Raw genomic sequence first — 20,952 nt, forward strand, 5'->3', positions numbered from 1 at the left:
GAAGGTTTCAGCATAGAATAAGGGTAGAACAAGGTACATAATGTCTCTTCCATAGCAGTTGATGTTTTTTTTTTTGTTGTTGTTGTTGGTCCCCCTTGCTAATATGAAGGAAATGTACCCAATACCGAAACTTCACTTTTCACTAGTTGTTCTTTACCGGGTAATCTTGTTAGTTTCCATATTAGCAATTTTAATAACAAACTAACAACACCCTACCCCCAAACAACACAAAAACCTCAACCATGTGGAGCTGCTGCCATAGTAACCGTACAGTAGAATTCTGTTGAAGAGTACTGCATTTAAGGCTTGTTATCTGTGCCACTATGGAAATTAGAAGAGTTGGGTGATGGAAGGATCTCTCATTCCTTTCAAAGACATCCTGTTCACTGTGTGCTTTAGAAGTCTCCCATTGTGCATTATTTTTGATTGGAAAAGATTCTCTCAAGAAGACAGTTTGTGCTAAAACTAAAAAAAAAAAAAAAGTTTCTTGTAAATACACTGTGGTGATGCAGTACTGTTTTAAAAATAAATCAATAGATAAATTTGGTTACTTTATTTAAGTATAGTTTCTTAAAATCTCTTAACTACCAAAAAAAAAAAAAATCACTCTTACATTCTAACCAATTTATACATATAATTTATTGAGATTTTTTGAATTTTTTTCCCAACATATTCACTTACTTATATAGAAATATGTTTATGGGAGGTGCTGCTTTTTAAATCTGCTGTTCCTATTTGAACAGTCCAATTTCAAACACTTTGTTAGCTAGGACATGACAACTTGTAGAGTAAGTAGTTCCTTTTTCTCAAATGTATTTGAGCCTTACATTGACCAAGGATTTGTTGGACTATATCAAAATGCTTGTGTTCCAAGCCAATGCCTAGCTTCTATCTTGGGTCATCTGAATACCTAATTTTTCTTTTGGGAAGTTTATAAATTTTTTTTAATTATTTAAATTGTGGGTGGTTGTTATGTTTTTTTAGTATATCCTGAATGTCTTTAAATGGAGGAGTACTCTTCATCAGTAAACAATGTACAGTAATTTAAGGTTGTTCTGATTTGTCAGCATAATGTTCCTTCATGTAAGTTGTTAGTCGTTAAGTGGTTAATAACTCACCAGATGAACTACAGATTCTGTTTAAATTTTTAAAAAATGTGAGTACTAGAGTGTGACTGTAACAATTACCCTTCAATGTGCAACAGGGCGCTTCGAAGAAGAATTTATCAAAATGCGGATGGAGAGACTGCAAGCCTGGATGACGAGGATGTGTCGCCACCCTGTTGTCTCTGAAAGTGAAGTTTTCCAGCAATTTCTCAATTTCCGAGATGAAAAGGTAGGAAATCAAGCTCCTATGCAGAACTGAGATTGAGGAATTGCTCCCTCCCACCATCCCCCTTCAAACCGATTTCGGCTTTGTAGCCTTCTCATTTGTCTGCCCCCCTGTGGGCAGTAGTGACAAGCTGCAGACTGCTGGTTTTGCTAACTAATTTACGTGATTAATCAAAATAAGGCATAAAGTTGCTTGTGTGATATGCTGTATGCTGTTCCAACAGAGATGTGCTCTTTTAAGTAGCTGTGTTGCCAGTCTTTTAAGGACAGTTTGTGTCCTCCAGCAGAATAGAAAGGTACACAACAATGCTACCTGCTGTTACCCTGATCTGTCTCTGTGGGACTTAATGCTCACTGTGGCCCTCTGATGGGTACTGCTTTCCTAACAGAAGCTACTTTGTAGCAGATCTAGGATGCCTCTGATCCTCTATTATATATTTAAAGACAGACACCCACCTCCCTCAAAAAAATTTTCACTGGAACAGGTTGTAACAGCATTATGCTGCAGTCCTACCTAATATAACCAGCCCTTTTTTATTCTCATTTCCCTCACCAGCATTTTCTTATGCTCTTTTTCAGAGGGGTTTTAATATCTTCATGCTCAGTAAGTAATGGTTTCTTCATTACTGAGCTCCAGCTCTGTTATTAATTTGGGTATCTGCCAATGAGGAAATAAGCAGGAAAACTGTGCAACTTGCTTCTCAAAAAAAGAAGCAAACATAAATTTTTTTTCTGAAAAAGTTAAGTGATCTTTGGGGTCTTTTAACACCAGACTGGATAAGGCCTTGAATAACTAAGGTCATAGCCAACCATTTTTGAGTAGGAGGTTGGACTGAGGTAAACCCTGAGGTTACTTCCAACCAGAATTATTTGGTGATGCTTAACATAGTAAGTAGCAGTACTGGTGCTACTGGACAGCCAGGAGAGAGTTTTATAATTGTGCTTGCTAGTCAGCAGTTCTTAGTATCTAACTTGTATTGCAACATCTCTTCTGTTTATATCAATCTATGTAGAATTTTAAAATTTTAATCTGTTGCCACTAGAAGCTTAATATGGCAATAATAGTCTTGTGATCTTCTTGAGTAGCTTCTGGTGCCAGCACTATCACATGTGCAGAAACAGCAGATTAAAATTGCTCTTACACTATAATATATATATATAGTGTGCGATAATATACAAGACTGAGCTGCTGACCCCAGAATCTAGAAAACAAAATGCACGAGGAGGGGGGTGGAGGGAGTGGGAACTTAAACCTTGGCCCCACTGAAACTTTAACTTGAAAGGTTATAAATTATGGGTAGTCTAATGGTTAACTGTTCTTCTAAACATATCATTCGCTGCTTAAGTACACGCCCTTAAAGATGTGTGAACAGTGGTGGTCAAACTTTTTGTCTTTTTTGATTTTTATTTTCCTCAAGGAGTGGAAAACCGGAAAGCGGAAGGCAGAAAAAGACGAAACTGTAGGAGTCCTGATCTTTTCTACAATGGAACCAGAAGCTCCTGACTTGGATATGGTAGAAATGTAAGTTGGTTTCTTTTTACATGTATGTTATGCATCTGGATATACAACAGATTCTGGCTCTGGTGAGTCAGGGTTGCCTTGCTGTGAGAGCTGTCTCATATAGGCTTTGACTGAGTGTTTGTAAGATCTGATCTGCTTTGAATAGTTCTCACTGAATGTTAGAAAATGCATGTTTAGCTTTCTTTTGCAGAGCTCACAGAGCATGGCTGTGTATGCAGTGTTGTGTTAGTGGAGAGCCTTGATAGCTGCATGAAAACATGCTTAGAGGGGTAAAAAGGCACATACTAATTCAGAATGCTCTTCTGAGCATCACTGATTTTTTTTTTTTTCTCCACCCTATACAGCAACTGAACACAATTCTATTGTCATAATATAAAATCATAGAGATATATATTTCCCTAGAAGAACTGCTGTATTAATTTTTATTCATCTATTTTAGACTTTTATTAAAATATCCAGAACATTTATTTTCTTTATATTTGTTCATTGTTGTATGAATTTTGCAGCTTTTGTTACTCCAACATTTAATTTCCTGTCAATGTCAGGCCCTTCTGTTTATGTTAACTGCTCTATGAATCCATTTTCCTCACGTCAGATTTTGCTGTTCTGTTAGCATTTGATATCATCGGGGAGGATGTTGAGCTAGAAGCTTAGCATTTTTTTGAATGTAACTAACTACAGTAAGAATGGTAGTCAGGTACCATGTGTTTAACAGAGGGAGAAAAATAGAATGAAAAATGTCTGTATCTAAAGAGGGAAATTATGACCTCAGTGAAGTGGCAGAGATTTCAAGGAATTCATTTATTTCCCTTTTTTTTTTTTTTTTAAAACCAAGTTGAGAATAGTAGACATTTCAGTATTGCATTTAAAGTTAGCATAACACATCTGTTAAACTTCACTTTGTTTTTACTTTTTCCAAATGTCACAGAGAACAAAAATGTGATGCAGTGGGTAGGTTCACCAAAGCAATGGATGATGGAGTTAAAGAGCTGCTGACAGTAGGACAAGAGCACTGGAAGAGGTGTACAGGGCGTAAGTGTCCCTTCTGAACTCAGCAGTCACTTCTGTGTTACTTTATTTCTGTGTGGGTTGTTTCAGAGTTGTGTTGTTGTTGTTTTTGCTGTTTGTAGTTCAAGGCACATCTTAAAACTAAAGGAAATCCTAAATTATCATGAAAATTGTATGGTATTCCGGCTGCTTTCAGTGTCTGAGAATATAAATTGTGCAAGTTTTTTTTGTGGTTTTGGTTATTTTTTTTTGCTTTCTTTCTCTCATAACAGAAATATCTGGTCCCTGCCCATAGGTTTAAAAATATGAAAAGTTAAATAATTCCAGTAATCCCTCTAAAGCCCTTGTTGGACCTCTTCTCATATATTTGTCATTTATCTGCATTTTAGTGACATGGGCAAAGTAGACCTCTCTATTTGATGAAATCATAAATGACTGCTTTTTATTAACCCCTTATTTAAGATTCTTGCATGCCAGGAGGAGTGATTTAAAGATGCAATGACTTTAAAAAAAAAACAAAAACAAAAAAAAAAAAAAACCAACCAAAACCAAAAAAAAACCAGCTTGATTCTAACTTAATCTTTAGCCCAATTCTTTTTCTCCTATCTTGTCTCTTCCTTCCCACAGATATTTAGGGTTGCAGAACTTCACACCAAGTCCCTATGACTCTGCCTGGGCACTAATTTCCTAGTCCACAGCAGTGTTCAGTGTTTGTGGCCACCACAAGGCAGCTTTTGAAAGGAAGCAGGTACTACAGCTGAGGATCATATTAAGAAACACTTCAGGGCAGGCTGTAGTGTCTGGCAACCAAAGACTTATCACACAAATCTCCTCAAATCTCCTCCATTTTTTTCTTTCCTTTTTTTTCCCCTCCTCTTTTTAACTTCCACAAATACTCACATTGTCCCCAGACTTGGGAGTAAGTACATCTCCTGAGTTAAATCTTTGCCGCTTTCTAATCTCACACTGCAGCTGAGCATGTGGGGCTCACCAGAGGGAATGGGAAGCTATAGAAACCCAGTCTCTTCTGGTAGTGATGACATTAGACCACCTTCTCTGTAGGAAGTGACCTCTTAAGTTATCTATGTTTCCACACTTTGAATAAGGGGGTTTCCTTCTATGTGTCACTGACCTTCCTGCTGGTCAGAAGTAGCCTAACACAGGACACAGCTCTAGCACTGTACAGATCTCCCTTCACTGGGAAATGATACCAAGGGGGAGGCAGAAGGCAGGGGAAGGAATAAGGTCACTCAGATGAGACCAGAAAAACAGCATTGCTTTGCAGTTATAGAAGCAGTGATCAACACCACTGTAGTTAAGTCGCAGCCAGCCCTTGGGCTTACAGCAGAAATTCACTATTTTGTTCCCTGCTAAAATTTCACTAAACTTAAGACACTAGTGCGTTAGGTATTGAATGACTCTTCTAATACTTACAGCTGTTAATTAGTTAGCATAAATGCAGTAAGTCAGATGTGATTATCTTGAAAATTTTAACTTTTAGCTTTCCAGACATTCATACTGAATAGAAAAAGGAGACTGGTAAATTGAGACATGCAAAACTGAAGAATTTCAGTAGTCTCTTAGGTTTTAAGCTCCCTATCAGCTCTAGTCCCAGCTCCTAGTCAGAAGTATTTTTGGCACTTCCTGAGCAATACCATTCCATTCTATCATATTTAAAATTACTGACAGTGGAAACTTAAATGCAAGTAAGTGATAAGAAACCAAACATTCTTCACTGAAGATTCCACTGAGGATTCAGTAGGCAGTTAATGGCTGATGATGGAACTCTAGTACTCTGAGTGGTACCTGTTGCATAAGAAATACCAGTTGTCATAAATCTTAACTTCTGAGCTAGAACTTGATTGAAGATGATCAATACAATTGTGGTTTGGGTGTTCGTGGTTTTTAGTTTTGTGTTGTATTTTATTACAGAAAGGTGTTTCTCTGAAAATCAGATTGAGCAGGATGTTAGAGCAACTAAAAATCCTAGCGTTTATCTAGACTGTGTACGCTCTGAGTACAAACATGTGACAACAAAAAGCAGGTCTACTTTTTTTTTTTTCCTGCTAGCATAGGTAGCTTATAAAAACTTGCTTTTCAGATTCCTTTTTAGGCCTCTGAGGTGGTCATACTCAAAGTGTTAATGAATGCACTCATAAATCAGAGCTTATTGACTTCATTGTGAGGAAGTACTGTATGCATATATTTTCAATAAAATGATTATAAAACCCATTTTATTATTCAGATACTTGCATGAATTTTTTATACCTAGATAAGCATGATTTCTAATGCCTTTAAATACAAAATCCACGGTTTGAGGAGAGTTTAGATATAGGTCTGTGTAATAGTCTTCTCTCTTAAAATACAGAGACCTGTTCTCCATATCACTGCAGCATTTCCCCCTCAGCCCCAGGAGGATAAAGTCTGCTTATGAGGGGGAGAAAAAAAATCTCGCTGTATGCATAGTAGGACTGAGTTAGAGCTGCAGTGAGGCTTTTTTTAATAGCAGTCACATACTGTTTCTCCAAACTTGTGGCTTTCAGGAATCCAGATTGCAACTGACTTATCCAGTTTTGGAGTGTCTGTAGCAGGGGAGGGTGGGTAAGAATGTCACTGTAAATGCTTCACTAGAGGAAATGTCAAAAACAACTAGGTTTTACATCTGTCAAGTTTTGGAAATGCTGCAGATGTAGTCTCGCTTACCCTTATGGTTTTTTGCTTCCATTTCTCTTTTCCCTATTTTTTTCCCCCTTTCAGCACTACCTAAGGAATACCAGAAGATAGGAAAAGCATTGCAGAGCTTGGCACTGGTCTTCAGCACTAGTGGATACCAAGGTACTCCTGTAGCTTCATTTGTACTATACTTACAAAAGATGTATTAGTTACATCGTGCTGTGTTTTTTTGACAAAGATCTTAATGTTTTCCTCTTTGAATTCTAGATGTTAACATGATTTTGGGGGAAAAATAATTAAAAAATTGTTCCCCTTGTTACTTGTTATGGGGGTTTTATATTCTAATCTGCAATCTTGTTTTCTTTCACTTCTGGGTTTTTGGAGGTGGAGTTTAGCTTGATTTCATTAATATATAATCTGGTTACTGACCTGACTGACAAAACATGCTGTAGCAATTTTTTTTTTTTTTTGTTCTATCAAACTAAAGAGGCGAAAATGCCTTGAAAATACCTGTCACAGAACTATTGTGTGTTTTACTTCACGAAGTAACAGCTTCACATGAGAATGGAAAACTTATTACAAGATGTTTGTATATTATTATGTTGCCTGGAGGGTTAGCTACTGTAGCCTTTTCTTGTCCTTTACCTTTCCTGCTCCTTCAAGAGCCCTAAAATAGAGCCTGTTGTGTTAGGTATGAAAGCTGTGGGAGGGAACAGGAGGGCATCAGTTGCACACAGTTCTAGAATGTAGTCTTTAAGCCCAACTTAAAATCCTGCTTTAATATGTTAAGCTCTAACGATGTTTTCCAGATAAATGGAAAATAATTCCTCAATATCCCAGAGGGAGCTTACTGAGTTAATTTTCTCTGGGATTCTCTTGTCAAATGTGTGGGGGGTTGGTTGGTTGGTTGGTTTTTTTCTAAATAGCAAAATTTGCTCTGTTCTAAAACCTTAAATGTTATAGCATAAAGACTTCCTGAAATCTTTCAGTCTTGAGACTTTTAGCTGACTAGTACTTGCTCTGACTACTTATCTATCCCTTGCTTTGTACTCTTAAGGCTTTTTGCCCTTTAAACCACATACTAACATACAGCAAATTTGGAAACTTGGATTCTGTGCTGATGGAAACATCAGAAATAGACATAGTCCCTGTAGTTTGTTCTCATCTTTGTCCTGTGCTTCAGTAGGATGACTCCTTAGTTAGAACTGGAGTATAGCATACTGCCTGAAATGGTAGTTTTAGATGTGAGAACCAGGTAGGGGATTTGCATACTTACATACTCTTGGCACAGGTTAGAAGACTGTAAATCCTACCTAGCTACAGTCTGTAGCAAGGATTCTTGAGAAAGGACTGAAAATTGCTTGAACTATAATACATGTTCTCTTGCCAGGGTAAAGGGAAAAACAACATGGGTTAAAGCTAGGATGCGAAATTGCAAATCAGCCTTGTGAAGGAAAGCTTCAATTTGATTTCCAGCATCTTCAAATGGTATGAAAAAATAGATCCCAAGATGCTTGGGAAAAAGGCAAGGATGTTTCTCTTTGCTGTTTGCCCAGTTGTACCTCATTGGACCCTAGTATCTTGCTGACAAATATGCCCTTCTCACTCATGCTTTTGTCCAGATTCTATATTGTTTACTCTTTTTAACAACTGGTACAACAGTGTATTTTTTTAATTAGTTATATATGGGATTCTTTTGCTTTTTAATTTGAGTTCCCAGGAAGAGAAAGTAAGTGCAGGACACATGTTGCTTTAAATGTCTTTATTACTGCTGCCCTCACTTTGTCCTGTGTGCTGTTCATGTAGTTACCTGAATTTAAACAGATGGGATATGATTTTCCTGATCTCAATATTTAAAAGAAGGCACACTCTACTAAGCTGACTATGGGGTATAGTTTTTTTTTTTTTTCTGCACCATCAGCCTTTCAGTTAGCTGCCAGCCACAGTGTACGTTAGCAATCTCTCCCCAGTACTTGCAGAGGGAATAGTGCCTTGAAAACTACTAGGGACGCATTGAGAGGTTCGTATTTAACTTGGCCATGTGCCTATGTACTCTCTGATCAGTTTTAAGAACACATGCTTTGAAAGTATGATCCGGGTCCAAAAATGCCTGTTGGACAGTTCCGGAATGTGCCTGGAAGTGTCTTGTGGCCTGGCACTTCATCGCCCATCTCATTGCATCACACGATGCTCTTAGGTTAATGCAGACTTAAATAGCATGGCTTCTCTTCTGTGGCACCAAATGTGGGTGAGTCTCCTATATTAAGAAAATGTGAGTGGTTGTGGCATGTCATTCAGCCATAGTAAGATATCCTCCTGTGTCACCCCTCAGAAATTTTATTAAGAAGCTACATGCAAGTTTCACTACCCTACCTGCTACCTGTGTGCACATCTTGCCTTCCAAGCTGCTTGTGTGCTGAACATTATAACATAACTTACTACATGTAGTTCCCTAGTACGTCAGACTTGATCATTTTTCCTGCTCCTAGATTCTGTTAAAACGTGCTTTGAAAGAACACAAAAATACTTCTTGACAAAATTCTGCTGCCCCAGCCAGGCTTTACAGAGTGTTAGTTCCCTTGGTATGCCTGGTGTGTTCCTTTGGAGGTGATAATCACTGACATTTACCAAGCTGCTAACCTGTGAGGAGATGCTCTGCTAAATATCTCCAAAAGATTCCTCATCGTTTTAAGTTTTCCTTCATCTCCCTGTGACAACATGTAGGCCTGTAAATTTATGAAATAACAGTTTCTCCTTGTGGGTGGGTTAATCATCTCCAGAATGTTACTGGCCGTTTTAACTGGTCGTTTTACAACCACCTTTAGCTGATGCTTTTAAGCCTTCTCTCTTTCTCGGGGCATATGTAATGCACACTGCCCTGATTTGTTGCAAATGTCAGTGGTATGTGGGGGTTTCTGCTCTTCCATTGATTAAAGAACCTGGTACACGCTTGCACTGGGACCCAGCTCAGCTTTCATGGCTTGAGTTAAGAAGCCCATTCCCAGCTTCACATCACTTCGGAAGCTGAGAATGCTAGGAACTCTGTCCTGTCCAAGTAATAAAATTAGGACCAAAACCCATGCTGACAGCAGTGGTTGGGAGCAGTCTGCTAGTGGAATTCAAGTTACACTGGTGGGTGAGCATGTGGGTTGCATGCGGTATCTGACAAGGTGGCCTGGAGCGTAGGGAGTGACTGACTGGCCATGGCAAGACACTGCTGGTAACATGTGTTAGAACTTGGAGAGTGCGGCAGGTCAGAGAGGAAATCTGGCTCTTTAAGGCTGCCCAGGCACTACCTGAAATAAAAGGGATTGTAGAAGGAAAGGCTGCAGCATGACGAGCTGCCATTATTCTTCTACCATTTGTGAGCCTGTCTGCTGTTGGGATCTGCTGTCTGGAGCAACTTTTAAATATGCTCCCCTTTAGCCCTGCTTTTGCAGGAAATGTGAATGCCTTTACTAGTAGTAGAAACTTTTAATGCACCCTGTGCCTTTGACACAGTGGCCTTGTGCCCTGCTGCCCCCAAACACAAGGGAACCTGTGTTGGGAGGGTTTGTCTAGATTGTTTGAAGCTCCAATCTATGACAGTCCTTTGAGTTTGAATCAAGGGGAGGATTTTCTTGTTCTACTCAAATATACGTTCTCTTTCTCTTTTTCTGGATAGGAAATTTCATAGTCTTTTATGACATTAGGAAATCAACAGCAGCATCTTGACCAAGCTGATTTCTGACTCTAATTAAAAACACAACATGTTTTGTTCCAAAAGCTAGGAGTCAGTTGCCTGTGCAGTAGTTTTTTCAAGGTTACTTCATGAGGAATTCTGAAATAATGAAGTTATTTAAACATAAATGAAATAATTAGCCTCCCTGGGATTTTTTTTATTGTTTTACAACAATGTGAAGGTATCTTCTGAATTATGTACGCTTTAGGTCTCACAATGGGATTTCATGTTGGCTTTATTTCAGTTTTATCCAGATAGGCTCAAATAGAAGCAAAAGAACTATTTCTTTAGCAGTGCTTATGTTGCTGGACTTAGTAGTTCTTAAAATTAGTAGCTTTCCCTTAAAGCTTTTGGCTTTATGACACCAGTCTAATGGAAAGTGAGAATCAGTTGATAGAACTGAGGCAAAATTCAGTCATTGCCTTGTTTCCTTTAGGACATGCTACAATAAAGGAATCTTGTATAATAATTCTCTAATGTAGATTAGTACATATGTTGTAGTAAAGGAAGATGCTTTAATGTTCAAATTAATCGTTAACAAGATCAATTTTTTGGTAGTTTTCAATTAAGTCACTGATTGTTTTTATTCTATAGACATTAAAGTGTTCATAAAAGACTAACTGCTGCCTAATAAAGACATGTCTGAAAGGATGAGAAAAATATTTCTTTTCTTAAACTAAAATTCAGTATCTGCAAATTATACCTTCCCCTTTCTCTACCTCAATTTGCTTTCCGTACTGTTGACTACATGCTTTGGACAAGCTAACAAGGATGGAAAGAACCTGTGATGTTTTGGAAAGGCGAAGTCGTATGAAAAAAAAAATAACAAAACTCAAACCAAGAATGTAAGGCCTGTTTCCATCTTCATCCCACATAGCCATGTTGTGCTAGTAATACGGTGTTACGAGCGCTTGTGGTGGTGTCTAGCTTAGGGTGTGTGGTGGTGTCTGTATTTTTAAGTGTAGTTTGTGGGGCCCTTTGACCTGTTTCATATGATGATGAAAGCTAGAAACTCATTCTCAAAAGCAGCAATTCTTACAGAGCTTGAAAATAGTGACTCCAAAAGGTTCAGAAGTCCTGTTGGCAAGGAAAAAAGTTAATTGGGCCTTCGTCTGCTTCTCTGACTTTCTAACACTTATAGTCCAGGACTGTTGGAGAGCTTAGGGCTAGCATCCCTGCTCTGTAGGGCTTTGTGGAGAGTTTACTGCTTATCAGGTATGAAAATAATTCATTAAAAATCAGAACAGCAGGTTTTTTCAGCTTTCTTAGTTTATCTTCTAGTGTCATTCTCCCGTCCCTCCCATTCTGGTAGGCTTCCTGTTGCCCTGAACGGGGGGGAATACCTGTGTATTTAAACTACATGTAGTAATGAAATGTGGAATTGAATAGTGCTAGTACTATGGTAGAACAGTGTTTACGTGGTCCCTTTAACATCCATTTGCTACAAGACCTTTAGAGTTTTCCTTCTTTAATGGTATAAAAAACGACTAATATTTTTCTAACCTTTTTACTGCTTGTTACGAAATGATGACTAGACATTTATTATTGTAAGATAAGCTATTTTAGAAATTTGTCTTGAATTAAGGCAGGTTTCTTAGTGTAATCTGAACACTGTTTACTTTTAGGAGAATCTGATCTCAATGGAGCAATAACAGAAGCAGGAAAAACCTATGAAGAAATTGCCAGTCTTGTGGCAGATCAGGTGGGAGTATAACGCAAATGCATTGGCACAATGGGTGCAAACATATTGCCTGTGTGGATCATTTCTGACTTTTTTCTTTTTTGTTAAAATGTGACTGCGCTAGTGTTGCAGACCTGTTAAATGAAATTACTACTAGTACTTCTACATACAGTTTCATCTTACTTTACACTGTGTCAGCTTAGGGGGAGATGTGATGGGAGGTTATTTCTCTTGGGTCAGAAAGCTCACATTCTGGCTTCTAAAATAGTAAAATTATTACTTCCTCTTTAAACGGGTTTTCCTGATGTCAGTGAATTGCTGTCATTACTGATACCAAAGAATGAGGTTTAATCAAGGACAGGGTTTCTACGTTCTCCCTGCATTCCCCAAACATACAGAGGATCCAGATTTTGCTGAGTTTCATTGCCCTGACATGCAAGTGCCTGTTTCAGTAAAAAAAAAAAAAAAAAATTTTTTTTTTTCCTATTCATCCCTTCCCTTTTTCCCACTCACTGTTTTTTGGCATCATAGCTTCTTTTCTGTGATGTTGATATGCCACAGATACTTTTACTAACGCTTCTACTTTGTTTATTAGCCAAAGAAAGATCTTCACTTTTTGATGGAAACAAACCATGAATATAAGGGATTTCTTGGTTGCTTCCCTGACATCATAGGAGCTCATAAGGTATGTGAGAGGCCTTTCCTTTTAATGGTTGGGTAGTAGGAAAGATCTACAGCAACAAAAGCTCCATCAACACTTAAAGGTTCTGTGAAAACTGGTGTGTTGATTTTTAAAATAAAAAAATACTTAGAGGGGAGGGAAGCTAGAACTTGTCATGAGATTTGAGACTATCATGACTTTGTGCTATAGTAGGCCACTAATAGTTACATTATTTTCTTCCAGTTAACTTCGTATCTCCATATGGTGAATAGCAGTAGTATAAGTTTGTAGTATCTGAGTCTTAGATATGGTAGTTGATACGAAACTGTACCAGTATTGTAGGAAAAATTGTATATGCTTACATGGCTAGTTTACTGATATCTGATAAATAATCACACACTACCTAGAAGTTTCTTAATATTAAAAAATAGAGAATAGGGCTAATTTTTTTTATTTTTGGGGGGGGGGAAAGGGAGGGAGGAAGGGAAACAACAAAATGGCAACAAAACCCATCCACTTTATTTTCTGTAATATGAAAACCTTCAAATAATAGAACTAATTCTGGACATTCTGCTTTTTAAAATTTTGTCCCAGAGCTTTCCTTATTTGTTTGCCTGCTATAACATATAGCAGGAAACTAAAAATTCTGAAGTATTGAACAAGCATACAAGGGGTGGGATGGGGTTGGGTTTGTGTGGTTTTTTGGTGTTTGTTTTTTTTTTTAACCACTTGAAGTGTTAAATGTATAAAACAAGAATATACTTCTGAGAGCAACAAAGATAAAACCATACCAGATTTGTGTATTCTTTCTTCAGGACACTTAGAGTCCCATATCCCACAGAATCCTTGGGGAAAAATACCATAAAAGGAGAAGAAATGTTTTTAAAACTTGAAACATAAGCCTACTGCCAAGACATGTGTAAATAGATCCTCTTGAATGTTGTTTGGCACAAACAGATTGTGAGAGTGGAGGCATTTCTTTTTATGTTTTGTTTGTGACAAGGATTTTCCTGAATCAAAAGTTACACATTGCAGTGAGTTGTTTCTTGGAAAATACTATGTGATCTTATCTTGTATAATGTGTAAAGAAGCAAGCATTTACTAGTTCGAGGCTTTTGGATGTCTGTTGTGTTGGTCAGCTGTATTTTGAAATTGGTAAAGGCAGTAATACCCAAGGATATATACAGAAAGGGCAAAAGGACCCAAACTCTGTTTCCTAGTGACTGTGTTCATGCCTGTGTTTGAAGGCACTTTTGCAAGCTGCTAGGACTCTTGAGAGCAAGAGTGTGAAATGACAAACTTTGGGTGAAAATGTAGGAGGGCAGAATTGGTCATTGTACATGTATATACATATGTATATAGTGTGCAAGCTCAAAATGTGGCCAGTGGCAGTTTATATGACTATTATAAAGACCTTTTAAATTGACTGCTCTTGTAATCTACTCTCTTAATCTTTCTGCATTTGGTTTCAACAGGGAGCAATAGAAAGAGTGAAGGAAAGTGATAAATTAGTTGCAACCAGTAAAATAACGCCACAAGACAAACAGAACATGGTGAAACGTGTGAGCACCATGGCTTATGCACTACAAGGTAAACCACATTTTGGGTTAAATGGAAATGTAGTGGACCTATGAAGGCCATCTTTTAAGTAACAAACTTTGAAAGAGAATCTTAGGTCCAGCAAGAATGATAGTAAGAGCTAAGTATGGGGGGTTTTGGTTTTGTTTTGTGTTGGCTTTTTTGTGACCTGCTTTAGATTTTCTTAAAGTTGCACTTATTTTGCACATTCTTTTCTTTCAAATCTCGTATTGCTATTGCAAAAGAGACATGTTTTGGAAATGTAGTTTAAAAAAAATAGTAATAAAACCCACAAATGACCTCAAAAATCCCCACCCAACTAACAGCAACCACCCCAAACTGATTCTTTCATTTTGAAGTGATGATGTCTTAAAGAAAAAGCATGGACCTTGGTGCAGGAAGCAGTCTATCAGGTGCAGAAGTGTTTTTCTGACTCATGGCTTGGTCAGACATGATCCAGTTGAGGTTCATGTTCTTGTGGATAAGATTTATTTTTTTTTATGTTCTTTGAATCAATTTTTTCTCTTTAGGTTAAAGATGTTGTAAATTTAAGGTGTTGCACACTGCACATGAAAAACTGGGGAAGTGAGGCATCAGGGCTCAGTCCTGCAGGGTGTCAAGCCCTTAAGTGCATCCTGTTACTGGCTTCAGTTGGACTCTACTCATTGCTGAGGGAGTTACAATTTTTTTAGCTGACCTAAAGCCAAGAGTACTCACTACTTTTCAGGATAAAGTCAGAGTGGCATACAAAACTAATTTTTAAAAACAAGCAAGAAAACTCCCCACCTTCTTGGCCACAGTGACGCAGGAGGATTGTGCTGTGTAAGTGGTAGTCATGGAAGAGACCTCCAGGATGACTTTTACAGTCTAGAATATTTCTTCTCCCTCTATTGGTATCTCAAAATATATCTAACTTTTTATTGTAGCCATAAGCTGTGATCAAGAGATGCAGAAAGTGGTTAAAGGTGTTATGAATTCAGTAATACTGTTTCTTAGGTTTCTGCTAAAACAGCCTCAGTCAAAAGGAAGAAGTTCTTCACCATGAGAGTGGTGAGACCCTGGAATGGGTTGCGCAGGGAGGTGGTTGAGGCCCCATCCCGGGGGCTCTTTAAGGCCAGGCTGGATGAGGCTCTAGACAGCCTGATCTAGTGGGAGGTGTCCCTGCTCATGGCAGAGGGGTTGGAACTGAGTGATCCTTGTGGTCCCTTCCAACCCTGACAGATTCTGATTCTGTTTTAGCAGAGGACTTAGTAGTGTTGGCTTAATGGTTGGACTTGATGATCTTGGAGGTCTCTTCCAACCTAAAGGATTCTATGATTCTAAAAATAGGTGAAGCACTACTGGCTGTATCTTCTTTTCGAGCTAAGTATTTACAGCTGTGGCTTCCAACTTGGTATCTATAAACCTTGGAAATACGAGGCTTATAGCCAAATTCTCCTGGAAAATACTTCAGGAAAGAGCAGTTACCTCAGTAGGAGAATATCCTGCTCGTATTGTTGATGAAATCCTTGTACACCTGAGTATGGTAACAGAGCCTGGCGTTACCCGGGAAGCGGCTGGACTTTAGCAGCGACGCTCTGGCAGCTTTAGGCGCAGTTCCCCCGCAGGGCGAGTGCCACAGGCAGAGCAGGCCCTGGGGGCACGGGAACCGCGGCTGTGCAGTAATTCAGCTGAACTGAGTCAAACCCTTCCTAATGACAAACACTTCTCTTAAATAATTTGCCTCCTGGGTCTAATTGCAGCCGAGATGAATCACTTCCACAGTAACCGGATTTATGACTACAACAGCGTCATTCGTCTGTATCTGGAGCAGCAGGCACAGTTCTATGAAACGGTGAGGTGCAGCGTTTCACTGTTGCTTTCCTGGCACGTTCTGTGCTGCTGCTTCTGCAAGAAACACTCACAGGACTTAATCATCTTTTTGTATGAGATGCAGAGAGCAGATATTTGAAGAATGTAAGAAAAATGTTTAAAAACCCAAAGAATGAGTTGAAGTAATACTTTCCTATAGATGCTATCCAACGTACATGACTAGGTAACATGAGAGTTAAAAAAACAGTATTGAGAAACATTGTTGACAGCTTGATATCCCCCCCTAAAAATGGCAGCAGTAAGATTACAAAGCTGCAGTGAATAAATCAATAAGTCGTTTGAATGAAACAGCCCTTAGGATGGGAGGACGAAGGGACGAAGGGAAGCTTCTGTGATTTAAATCCTGGTGTGTATATATAGTGTGGGGCAGGAGGATCCAGAGTGGGTCAGGTGCCTTACTAAATATGTTAACTCTGAACACTTGACCTACAGCCTTAATTGCCATTTAACATAGTTCTTATGCATGTTTTCTATGTGGGTTTTTAAAATTAAACCAAATAATAAACTTTGTAATGTCAATACACTAGTAAGACATGACAGTTTGAGTGTCCTGGAACTTTGCTTCTGTCTCTTAAAGGAGTAATGCAAGCAATTGGCTGCCCTTCACAGCAGTAAAAGGTGCCAGTGGGGCTTCAGAGGTATCTTCAGTGGATGAGAATTTCAGGTCCCCCATGAGGTCACTTTGCTTGGTTTCTCTAATACATCTGGTGGGGTCAGGCATAGGTTTCCCCTTACCGTCTTTCAGTCTCTTGTCCAGTCTATCCCAGTTCTTCTGGTTGCAGCCAGACTAGCCTCCTTGTACCAATTCTCTCTCAAAATCCATGTTTATATGGTGGGTGCTGGCTACCATGAGAGCTGTGGGGAGAGCACAGGAGCTCTGGTCTGATGTGTGCCCTTGTTTCAGCAGGGAAGTGGATTCATGAAAATTCTGCCTTTGTTCCTCTAGCCCTCCTGCGCAGTGCAGTACTAGATAACCTAACATGATGGCCCTGCCTACTATACTTTCTCCAACACAACCTGAGTGGTGAAAGCCCAGAATGAACAAGGCAGAAAGTGTATGTATGAGAACAAAAGTCTTCCTGATGGAATACTTTGAGAGTCCTACATACACAAAATCTGCAGTAAAAACTGCAATCTTTCAGTAAATGCAGGGAAAATCAGTTTAATTTCTTATCCAGCAATCATGTTTCTGCAAAGTGACTGTATGTTAAGTGTGTTCTGTTTCTCTGTTTCAGATTGCACAGAAGCTGAGGCAGGCACTCAGCCGCTTTCCTGTCATGTAGAGAACTGGGAGAAGTCAACAACACAGAACAACTCCGAAGTGCTTTTCTGATTTGGCAGCAATGCTAATAAAAATTTGTTAGCCTTTGCCAGCCAAAAAAAAACCACCAAAAAAACCGCCCGACAACAACAAAAATCAGTTGTAGAAGGAAGGAATTATTTAAAATCTTACTTTATCAGCCTAAGTCATAAGATAAGGTTCTCTTATCTTGAATGGTCTCCCATTTGTATCATTATTTAAATAAAATAGAGCTAGGTAATGCTGTCAGTTACAGTGACCGAAATTACCAAACTGAGAAGTTGCCATGGACTTGATGCAAGCTTGCGTCTATTGGATGTTCTTCCAGAAATTGTCAACATCAGAACTACAAATTTATATCTTTAAGTGGGAAAGCAGACAAGCTTGAGAAAATTACTTTAATACTCGCTATATTCAATTCAGTTCTCTGGCAGTTCTGTAGACAGGAGAAATTATATTCATGTATGTCTCCAGTACAAGTTTGTGATAATCTCCTGAATGAACACTTTGTTCTAAAGTCTTGCTTCCCATATGCAGCCATGGCATACTGCTCCCATTATGACTTCTGATAAATACCATTCATTCTTCCTTTTTTTTTTTGTCTCCTTTTAACTAAATCTTGTACTTGTGGCACAACACCTCAGAGCTTATGGCAGGCTCTTTCTTTCTTGCTAAGCACTGTGTAAGAAGACAATGTACAAACAAGGAGTGAGCCATTCAGGAAGGTGGGAAAAAGTTTTCCATACCAGCACTTTGATATCCCCCCCAGTTTTATGCCATAAGACACTGGTGTTCCTCGGTGCTGTACAGGGCCAGCTTTGCTTTCACCCCTCAGAATTTGAAGTGTTTCAGCAGAGGGGACACTGCCATATCTAACCCAAACTAGATGGTGTCCCCAGATTCCAGCCAAGCTCAGGTCTTCATGTATTAGTATGTTACACTATTGGCTTGGGTTAATATTTTGTTACCTTTTAATGCAAACTAAAAGGTGATAAAAGTACTGAATAACATCATTAGTTATCTCACAAACTGTGTTTTGATCATAATCTCCTATCAAGCTTCAGTGTCCACTTTCACACTACTGAAATAGCGTTTAAGGCATGGGCTTCTCAAATAAAAAAAGCCACCTCCAAGCCTGTTGACAATGGACAGCAACTACAGTAATTTGTTTCATGCCATCATCAAGCAAGAAAGCCAAAATGCAGTTTTTGCTAGAATGTGTCTAGAAAATAAACATTTTAGCAAAAAAAAAAAAAGATATTTTTTTTTAAAAAAAGGCATTTTACCAATAAGCCATTCTAAGTGATGGGTACAGTCTGCTGGTTGAATAGTTGCCTTGCTCTGTTTTGCATTGGCATTAACTTCTGTGTGCTAGAAGGAAAATCTGGGTCTGTCTGAATAACCTGAAACCAAACCAAACGAGACTAAGCCTAAGTCTAGATGCTTTTCAGTGTCACGGGTTTTGTTCACGTTTTATAAACCTTGTCTTTTTCTCCTCCCAATTTTAGTTGTTTGCTTCTAAAATTCCATAGTGCAGTGTTGTTTGATACAGCCGTTTAAATATGTACAAATTGTAAAGAATGTGTATAAATGTTTTACACCAAATGTAAGATCCGCTTGCATGTAGAAGCAGCTTATATAATAAATTGTTACAATGTGTACAGTAAATTCTGAAATCACTTTTTCAAGCCAGCATTTTTTTAGCATTTGTATATTCACTTTTTGGTAATGAAATCTTTGTAACAGACTCTTAATTTGGGAGGGGGAAGGGGAGGGGTCTTTTTACCAATCTTTAAATAGCTTTGTATGCACTGAAGCTGAAGGTTCTCTATCTTGAAGGGATTGTTTTGGAATTTAAATGTAAGCTGTATGTTCCCAGTGCAGGGAAGCTATGACGGTAGCAACTATGTCAGAGATGCAATGTTTTGACAAAAAAGAAACTGTTTGAAGACTTCTAGTAAAATGAAGTTAAAATGATAATAAATATTTATGTATATCCACCAGACTATTTTTTTTTTTTTTTTTTTTTAATTTCAAATCATCATGTTGCTTTTCAACAGGGTGGTGCAGCATAAGGTGCACCTTCCCTATAGGCACTTACATCATTTTATACACCCTGGCCAGCTGAATGTGAAATCAGAAAGCATCCATGTGTCTCCCAAAAATCAGGCGTCACAACTGAACGGTATAATGGTGCCAGTGACTGCAAACCAGCACAGGCTACGCCTACATTGTAAGCTCTCATTATTCAGGTCAGTCCAGCTCGTGGTTGATGGAATCCTCCTGACTGCAAATAAGTAGTAGAGTACAGTGCTACTGTGTGTTCCTGGCTTTGTGTCGGCGTGGTGTTGACCCAGAATAGAAATTAGATTGTTTTTGGTGTTTGTTTTTTTAAATGGGACATGAATAGCGGCATAGTTAGGTTGGGTGAGTTGGGAGCAACAGAAAATCTGCACGCTGAAGATGCAGTCATAGAACAAGACTAACAAGTTAGAGTAAGACTTGAGCAGTGCCCTCCTGAATTTCATTTGTCATAGCTGAATGATTAATCTCTGGAGCACCAAAAAACCTTTAATACTGTTTCCTGGCTTACGCTTTTCTTCAAGGGTGAGCCAAACCCTGGCGTAATCCAACTGTTTTTGTAAAAGATGCCAAATGCCCTAGCTGTTGGGTTTAACTTTATATTTTAATTGCTTATTCCATTGCTGCTAAACTAATAAATTCACTTTTTAACAATAAAAATGTAGCTATACAAAGGGGAATGCTCCCTGTACTTCTTGTCTGCAGTTAATCCCACGTGGGACTAGACTGCAGCAGTAGCAGAGTTTGTTGTTGCAATGGATTTTGTAGGATTTTGGAAGAGTACTGTATACTGCAATTAGAATGAGTATTCTTTAATTATAACTTTTGGCCTAACTTCAGAGGCCTAACTTTTCATGAGCACTGAGATTTTTACATTACTGAGAAATTTTTCTCTGACAAAGTAGTTGAGAAAGTTACTGTAACATGCACTGAATTCTATAAATTTTGATTAAATAATATATAAATCATACTGCTTCCAAAATTAGGCTTGTTTAGTGCAGCAGAATGATTCAGACTAACAGCCTTGTAAAGAGAGAAATGCATCTCTTGTGCTGTGGTTAGGGTTGACGTGCACCAGACACCCTGCCCGTCTGCCTTGGCCAAAAGTACCCCACGGCCCCAGGGTGTGCAGCCGGCCGGAGCACACAGAACGCTCCCCGGGCGGGCAGCCTCATCCTCGACCTCATCCCGCCTCTGCCTCTCGTGGTGCTTCACGCTGGGGCATGTTGAGCGTGCTCTGGGGGAAGCTGAGCTGCGTCTGGGTCTGCAGACAGTTGGTTTTTTCCACTCCACATACCTTCCGGTTTTTCTATAACTCTTCTGATAAAATTAACAGTAATAACTAATATAATAACTAACAGGAGAGAGAAGCGCTTGGAAAAACACCCCCCTTTTTTCTGTCTGAAGAATCCCTAACAAATCCAACCTCATACAATTAGAAACATAAGTCCTGCCTAGAGACAATCCATCCATCCTGTAGTGTGGCAAGATCAGTTATACCCATAGGATTTAAAGGACATTTG

General features: G+C 38.8%; 1 protein-coding gene across 2 annotated transcripts in view; it reads left to right on the top strand.

Moving 5' to 3' along the window:
* SNX9 (sorting nexin 9) overlaps positions 1–17,429 on the top strand; it is a 37,755-nt gene extending 20,326 nt beyond the window's left edge. For both annotated transcript variants that reach the window (XM_008939604.1, XM_008939605.1), the window contains exons 9-17: positions 1,205–1,335; positions 2,750–2,853; positions 3,782–3,885; positions 6,619–6,696; positions 11,881–11,957; positions 12,532–12,621; positions 14,073–14,187; positions 15,918–16,009; positions 17,283–17,429. In XM_008939604.1, the coding sequence (XP_008937852.1) occupies positions 1,205–1,335; positions 2,750–2,853; positions 3,782–3,885; positions 6,619–6,696; positions 11,881–11,957; positions 12,532–12,621; positions 14,073–14,187; positions 15,918–16,009; positions 17,283–17,330 (839 nt within the window). In that variant the 3' untranslated portion in view covers positions 17,331–17,429. The remainder of the gene's footprint in view (positions 1–1,204; positions 1,336–2,749; positions 2,854–3,781; positions 3,886–6,618; positions 6,697–11,880; positions 11,958–12,531; positions 12,622–14,072; positions 14,188–15,917; positions 16,010–17,282) is intronic.
* The last annotated feature ends 3,523 nt before the right edge of the window (positions 17,430–20,952 follow it).

Source organism: Merops nubicus, unplaced genomic scaffold, assembly GCF_000691845.1.
Source record: "Merops nubicus isolate BGI_N331 unplaced genomic scaffold, ASM69184v1 scaffold13894, whole genome shotgun sequence".
Lineage (NCBI taxonomy): Eukaryota > Metazoa > Chordata > Aves > Coraciiformes > Meropidae > Merops > Merops nubicus.